The following is an 8,386-nucleotide window of genomic DNA, read 5'->3' on the forward strand; positions in this document are numbered from 1 at the left end:
TTATATTGATTGTATCCCAAACTCTCCAATCCTATATCATAGCCCTCGAAGAATGGTGTCGTAATTGGAGGAATAAGATAAATTCCAACAAATCCCATCAAATACCTTTTACTCTTCCTCGTAAACCTACCGACAGTTTCATTTAATAATTTTACTCTTACCCCTGTCGAACAGATCCGCTACCTTGGACTACATTGGGACAAACGATTAACCTGGAATCTTCACACAAGACTGAAAAGGCAGGAAACTGCACGTCAATTTCGACCATTACAGTACATACTAGACAAACGGCCAAAACCTCCAACATATTACAAAATACTGATCTACATGACTATAATAAGGCCAATTTGGACATATGGAGTTGAGCTTTGGGGCTCCACTAAACCTTTGAATTCCTCTAGTATTCAATCCTTACAAACCAAAATCCTTCGTAAAATCCTCAATTCTCCTTACTTTGTTACATATAAAATCATACATAAACACCCTAATGCCCGAATCAGATATCACTCCCTAACCACTCAAACCTAGTTTCTAACCATACTCTTCCATTCCTGACAATCCTCTGAGGAGCCACGAGACCTGCTAATGTAAAATGTCAGTAGAGGGCTAATGGGTAGTTGCTCTACACGCCTGTAACACTCCATTTTAACTAAGATCAAATTTACTGAATGTATTATATAATATACAGGTGTAAATTTCAATAAAGATAATAAAATAAAAAATAAAATTATAATGAATGTCTTTGAATTAAAATATATTGACATTCTGACGCCTTATGGTAGCCGATTGAAAAATAATGACCGAGCTTTAAAAGTTTTGCTCATTCTTACATTAACTTATCTATATGTGTATTATATAGTAAAAAGAAGCAGTACGATGGTAAAAAATTTCAAATTCTAGATGGAAGAAAACTATTATCTGTTACTTGGAGGAGTTGAGTAAGCCTTGTGCATTTGGGAGCCCTCAGGAGTAATAACCTCATAATGGGTACCCACTTTTTTAGGTTATTTAATTAGGTAACTATCTGGTGGGCGAGCGTGGTTCTGACCAAATCACATCCTTGTACAACCTTTGCTCTAGTATCAGTGCTATATATATATATATATATACATATGTGAATGAATGTGGAAAACAGTATAATGCATGGTCTTACGATCTAACCAACATTTCTTGATTTCATGAATGGTTTTTATAATTTTTTTTGTCACTGTTCTCAGTGATTATAGTGATGACAGTCCGTTTGAGCCAAGGTATGTGATTGGTGATGTTGGTGAAGAGGACAATGTCGTTGCCTCTCTCCCTACCGCTGACGATTCCTTTGAGGAAGTGCCTCGCACCCTTCTCGAGGTCTCTGCTGAAGACCAAGCCACCTCCGGCGTATCCTAGCTCCACAGTGTTACCTGTCATAAAAAAAAAATTATAAATTTCTGCCAATAAACTTCATCCCTAATAAAAAGTTTAAACTTACTAGTTTCATTTACAGCACAGAACTTGTCCGAAGTCAAATAGCTGCCATAAGATTTAGTCACATTGTTACGGCATTCGCGTAAATTGTGTTTTTGCATTTTAGATATCTTCAGTTCATCTCTCAATACTCCCTTTTCGTTAATGCCCCATCCAATGATCTATATTGGAAAAGTATTCATAATTAGTACATTGGTGGAAGCTTCTAGAAAACCTTCCATTTTCTGGGCAAACATTTCATAGGGTGGAGAACCATTTTAGAAAATTCCTCAATTTTTTATAAAGATTCCTGAGATCATGAAACAAAGTATACAAAATAAAACAACAGAAAAATATTTTGCATAACTTTTTCGGATCTAAACTCTAATTTGTGTGATATACAAGAGCTTATCTACTGACCTTAAGTGGAATGGTGAACATATCAAAAACTATGTGGTTGTGACCGATCAGCAGATAGACCGTATTTGATAATTTTTTTACCACCTACTTCTCCCCTTTCCGAAAATACATATGCTCTGAGTTTATGTAATTAAATAAAACTATCCATTAGGCACATTTATTTGGAAAAAAACACTACAATTGACACTCTTTTGATATTCGCCCAAATGAAGTTTTCAAATTGATTCAAACTAAAATAAATTGGTTGTCATTATAAGAAAAACAAGAATTTAAACTCTAGAAATAAAAAAAAAAAATCTCCTTGTTAAAACATTCTTAGAAGGAGCTTCAGTTTTAGTGAGTGAAAAAGGTTTAAAAACTCATTTAAATTTTAAAGACAACTCTGAAAAATGGTCTACATTTTTGACAACAACTGTATTTACTTAAAAATAACTCTAGTATATGTAATGTAAGATCATATTGGAATGAACTTTAGAGAGTTGGTAGCACTCTAATAACATATCTACATTAGAAGGTTTTGAGGCCATTTTCTTCTCAGGCGCCTCGGAGGATGGTCAGGAATGGATGGGGAAGCAAGGCTAGGAACTAGTCGGCTTAGGTGGTCAACGAGTTTATAATGGAAGGATTGACTTCGCGCTTGATCGGTTACAAATAAATTAAGTCCTTGTGGATGATTTTATTTGTGGACAATGTAAGGAGAATCTTACGAAGAATTTTGGATTGTAAGGTGAGGAATTCCAAGGAATTCGAATAGTACAAGAGGAGAAAAAAGTCAGTTATTTCTCAGTTAGTTATAACTCAAACTTATTGTCTGAACTACTATAAATCAATTTATTTTAGGAAATATCATGAAAACTACTATTCCTACGGAGATATAGTACGTTAAATTAGTTTTAATTTAAGTGCTAATAGACATCCATACGTCACATAGTTCCTGAGATATAGATTTCTCAAAATAAATTAACTACTAATCTTTCAGTAGATATTTAAGAAATGTTGCTTTTTAAAAAGCTATATCTCGAGAAATATTGGACGTAAATAGCTCTATTAGGGCTCATATTTCAGAAAATTTACTCTCCTTTAAATAATGTTTTTTTTTATTTTCATGTGTTCTTGGTAGTTTTTAAGATATAGAGCTCCGAATGTAAAATTAATATTTTTTAAGGTTTTGAAACAGTCGCCATTTTTTATTCCTCGTGCCTATACTTGGCAGACTCATCAGTTTTGACTAGTAATTATACATAGTTTTCATTAAATTAATCAAAAATTGGGGTGAAATAACTACCTTTTTTTCTTCCCGGCTCTTGTACTACGAGGTTTAGTGGATTTCAAAAGCTCACAATACAATTTTTTTTAATATATTACTGTTTCGGTGGTAAACCGATTTGAAACCTCTTGGCTTATTATTAATAGTTAATAAGAGTGTTGATCTTTGTTTTTGTTGCATAATGTAATGATTATTTGAAGTATAAAGAATTGTGAATTCGATAAAAAATCCGTTCCCTGATAAAATTCCTTTAAAGTTCACCATTCCATCTGATACATACACGAAATTATACTTTGAATATGGTTGGGGAGGGAGCACTAATAAGTGTAAATGTATGAAACAACGTTAAAAAAAGCAATACATTGTGGCTAATGGTTTGCAAAAAGACTTCCTTACCGTGCCCACTTCCCCGTCATTGGGCTCGTAGAAGCCTTCCCAGTCAATACAGACTGGCATCGCTGTGGTGCTGAATGTAATCGTGTCGTTGAGTACAAGAAGAGCAATATCGTCCTGGTACCTTGTAGTTGTTCCTCTGTAAGTTGGACGAAGTATCTTACTGATCACCTGGAAAATGATTTATTATAACGATGTATATAGATTGATAATTTTCAATTATTTAATAGCAATTAAGGATTTAAACGTTTTCATTCATCTATTATTTATTGAATGGAAGATACGAGCAACTTAAAACAATACAAAGAAATGGTCCAACAAAAAATGGATTGTGTTATTTTGTCACCGGATTTCATCTCTATTATAATATTACTTACAATGTTACTTTAGACCTAGTTCGAGAGCCCATAACATAAAATGTAACTTATTTCATACTAAAGCTTGGGTTCATAAAATGAACATGCAATGTTTAACGGAATAATATAAAAAAAATCACATCTGCTATCTTCTTCTTCTTTTACTGCCACAACAGGCGCATGAAGCTGCCCTTGGCCTGCTTAACGGCCGCCAACCATCTTTCTCTATCTTCTGTAAGGGTAACTGGGATCCTCAGTTGTCTCAGATCCCGCCTCACAGCATCCTTCCATCGGCCCTTCGGCCTACCACTTCGCCGCGCACCATCCGGAACGTAACTGTACAGTTTATGAGCCACTCTTTCCGCGCTCATCCTCATTACATGGCCAAGCCATTGCATACTAGGGCCCGCCTTAGATTCTTCTCAGAATTACTCTTTCAAACCTCTCTAGCAGGTTAATGCTTTTATTGCTTAGGGTCCAAGTTTCTCCACCGTATGTGACGACTGGCCTTATCAACGTTTTGTACAGGGTGAACTTGGTGGTACGGCTAACAAGTTTGCTTTTGATTAACCTTAAAATGGAGAAATAAGCTCTATTTTCAGCAGCAATTCTGCTTCTAACTTCTTCTTCATCCTTGTTCTCATTCATAGTAGAGCCAAGGCAAGAAAAACTTCTTACCACTTCGAAATTATAGGGGCCCATTACAAGGCGACTCTGCCTCTGGTCCAGAGTCTTCTTACCCAACAGCATAATCTTGGTTTTTTCCCCATTAATATGCTAGCCCATCTTTTTCGCTTTGACATACATCGCTTCGAATGCAGTCCTAATGCTCAGCAGAGATCTACCGATGATGAAGACGTCGTCTGCATAGGCCAGGACTTGGGTCATCTTTGTGAATACTTATCCTTCCTTATTTATTCCTGATCTATTTATGATCGCTTGTAGAGTGATATTAAACATGAGAGGAGCTATTGGGTAACCCTGTCTTAGGCCTCATTCCACTTAAAAAAACTCCACAGGATTTTACTTAGCCGGTTGTGCTCACCATTGTGCATTTCACTAATCGGGTGGGTTTACTAGGAAGCCCCAGTTCATGCATAGCCACTATGAGTTCACTCCTTACGATTGTATCATAGGCAGCCCGAAAATCAATGAATAGGATTCAAGTTGTCTGCTGATTATTCTTTCATCTTCTCAGAGGTTTGCCTCAGGGCGATTTGATCAATAGTAGACCTATTGGGCCCGAACCCACCTTGATAATCATCGAATTTCCGTTCAACATACAGGGATATGGAAAAAAAATTATATGCAGTGTATGCAGTTGCTGCAAATCGTCCCTTTTTTTGTATATAGGTACTACTATACAGGTACTACTATCACCTCATTCCACTCCTTGGGTATGGTTCCTCTTCCCTTATCTGAGCTTTATGCGACTTCATGATGCGCTGCTTTAAACAATTCTGCTGGGAGTCCATCATTACTGGGTGATTTATTATTTTATGTTTAGACAAGATGTCTCCGCTGTCCTCTACATCGGGTGGAATGGCTTCCAAATCTTCATCATTAGTACCCACTGGTGATCGTACACGGTCTTCCAGACAATTCTCTGCTTCTATTGGGTTCAATAAGCTCTTGAAATATTGCCGCCACGTTTCTTCTGCAAATCTGCTATCTTAAGCCACAAAAATACAAAAATTATGGCGAGATAAATACAATAATTTTTTTAAAAAATAACAACATAAACAAACCCAAAAATCGAGTAGTTTTCATTTTTGAGTTTGGATCGGCCTGAACATCTAAATTTTCGGATTTGAAAGAGAAAAAGAGTTCTTTTCTTATTTTTTCCCCCAAACTTAATAATTGAGAAATTATCTGGCGTATAAATTAATTTTCAGCGAATACAAGAAGCTTTATTTTGAATATTTAAAGTCGCATCCATGTTTTATAGATAATAAGATATTAAATTTTCTTAAGGATATACATTTTCGATAAATGTAGCTAAGTATCAAGATATTTGAAAAATATTTTTTCTGCTCCTTTGTACTGCTAAATATACCTGATATGAATCATATATCACTGACTTTGTCCACAGTCAGCAAATAGGCCATTTTCCGAACTCGAGTTACCACCGCGTACTAACCAAGGTGGAAGTATCAATACTGTTTTCTAAGGACGACCGAGAAATGAATATTAAATGCCTCAGAAGGAAATAGAACCCACAACGTTCCACGGGCGTTCTGGAACCTATGCCCTCATTTGGCATGACCCAGAAGCATGAAAAGTCACCTTTTTTGTTACAAGCTCCCGGGCTAGAACTCCCAGATGTCGTTGTAAGCCAATCATATAGCATTTAATGTTTAGTGAAAATATCTATTTATGAAAATGGGTATAAACATTCTTATCTGCTAAAGATTTTTTTTTATTTGACTAGGTGTTAAGAATCTTAATTACTGTTATACACATTAAATGTATGTAAATTTAAAAATAAATTAGTGTCAAATTCAGAGACAAAAGTAATACTAAACCATAAAGCATTGATGAAATATGAATATCTATAGTGTCTACTCTGTGAAAACAACATATATTAGTAATGAGCTATACATTTTATATTTATATCAATATTTTTACTTTTTACGTACGTATATGTACTATATATACAATAGTAGTAATTAAACCGGTATACAATACGTGTATCTCGACTTCGTGCTAAAAATTTGGACTAAGTCCCCCAGTTCGTAAGATCGACCTTTTTTAATAGTTGCTGCATTACTTATAAGCTGACAGTAAGACATCGCAGAACGGTATACAGACCATAAACTCATTCAGAAAACATACATCAAGACCGCGGTGAATTTGGCCCCCTAAGAGTTCAAATAATTACCCTTATTAATCGAAGTTATGAATTTGAAAGCAAAAGAGTTATAGGGTATTAGAGTTGCTTAAAAATCGCGTATATTTTTAGATGACATTTTTCGTGTTTTAAAGAACAGAAATGTTTTTAAAAACTATTGCGAACTCTAAAATTCTTAAGGAAGCTATCAAAACTCAAAGATTTATTTATTTTTACCACCTCTCAGTAGGAAAATTTTCGATCAAAAATGTTTTTGAAAACGTTTTGGTCGTTTTTTGGGAGTTTCGTTAGCCTCCCTAAGAGTTCTAACAATTACCTTCATTAATCGAAGTTCTAAAATTGTGTAAAAAGGGTGTCAAAGTCGTACATAATGGTATTCTTCATGTTTTAAACAACAGAACAATTTCTGTTAATAATAAAAAACTCCAGAACTCTAAACAAATTTCAAATAATTTGAGGATAGAGGACCAACTTCACAGAGGCGACATCGAGGAATCTAACTGAAAGACCTGCGTCTGGTGACATACAGAGATAATGAATTCGAGTTTCGGTAACTTTTTTTTTCCAATACGTGAAGAAACTAATTTTAAGATACATTTTTTAAATATTATTAATGAATTTGAATTTCTAAAAATTCAATTAATATATACTTATTATTTAGTGCATATTCATTTATGTTAAATTTTTTATTAGTTCATTTTTTTTTATAAATAGTGGATTTTATTAAGTACTTCATGCTAATTTTTTTTAATATTTTTAATCACGAAGCGATATTATTATTTTGTTTTGTTTACAGATGAAAATATGCAATTCATTTATGCTGATATTGGGAGTATTTGATTTTAAATTTAATAATATTTATTGGTGATATTTTTTATTTAATACGTGCTGGTAGTTTTCAAGTTCATTCTGCGCCTCCCTTCCTCTGCCACCACAATAGCTGTATATACACCTTCCTGTTTCACATGGAAGATTTATAGAAAAAAAAAGATAACCCCACCTACCTCAAACCGTTGTTCTTGAACATCTCTGTGCTCCCAAGAAGAATTTTTCTTTCCTACGACGATGACCATTCTGGTGCTGTCAACATCCCCTAGTCCTTCGTCGAAAACACAATGCGCGGCTAAACAAAAATCTCCATTAAATTACTCCATTTAAATTAAATTCACTTATTATTTTACTAAATATTTTTATAGAAACCACTATTGGAACAGTTATTTAGCAATATAGGTAGATATTATTACCTGTAAGGACAACATTAGTGTTTATGATACTACCACCGCAAATATACTCGTACTTGGAACTGTTGGCTGTTTTATACAATGCGACGTGCCATGGAAACTCATTGTCCTTCGATGGCACTCTTGAACAATCTGTAAAGTATTTGAAAAATATTTAAAATAAGTTTATTCAATTTATTATTGCTTATATATAACAGACGAATTTCATACCTTCTATTTCGTATGGTTTTATACCATTGTGGCCAGCGGACTCTGGAAAAAGTAAGTCAGGCTTATTTTATTGTAATTGTAAAGAGATAATACTTGAAATAGTTTGAGTAATTCAATATTAAATCATGATAGTGAAGCAGATAAAATTAATGTACAACTGGTTCGTTCTAGTCTTGAAATCTATGCCAAAATTGTGGATTATTTA

General features: G+C 34.2%; 1 protein-coding gene and 1 long non-coding RNA gene across 2 annotated transcripts in view; one reads left to right on the top strand and one right to left on the bottom strand.

The window, feature by feature from the left end:
• Positions 1-8,386, top strand: part of LOC136796614 (uncharacterized) — a 557,216-nt gene that overhangs the window by 289,424 nt on the left and 259,406 nt on the right. The window lies entirely within an intron of this gene.
• LOC106679016 (uncharacterized) overlaps positions 1,086-8,386 on the bottom strand; it is a 30,515-nt gene continuing 23,214 nt past the window's right edge. The window contains exons 8-13 of the mRNA XM_024359486.2: positions 8,182-8,223; positions 7,975-8,103; positions 7,735-7,853; positions 3,527-3,694; positions 1,469-1,625; positions 1,086-1,400 (exon numbers count right to left, since the gene is read on the bottom strand). Of these exons, the coding sequence (XP_024215254.2) occupies positions 1,177-1,400; positions 1,469-1,625; positions 3,527-3,694; positions 7,735-7,853; positions 7,975-8,103; positions 8,182-8,223 (839 nt within the window). The 3' untranslated portion in view covers positions 1,086-1,176. The remainder of the gene's footprint in view (positions 1,401-1,468; positions 1,626-3,526; positions 3,695-7,734; positions 7,854-7,974; positions 8,104-8,181; positions 8,224-8,386) is intronic.

The sequence above is a fragment of the Halyomorpha halys genome, unplaced genomic scaffold (genome assembly GCF_000696795.3).
Source record: "Halyomorpha halys isolate HHAL.00 unplaced genomic scaffold, Hhal_1.1 Scaffold172.1, whole genome shotgun sequence".
NCBI classification, from domain to species: Eukaryota; Metazoa; Arthropoda; class Insecta; order Hemiptera; family Pentatomidae; genus Halyomorpha; species Halyomorpha halys.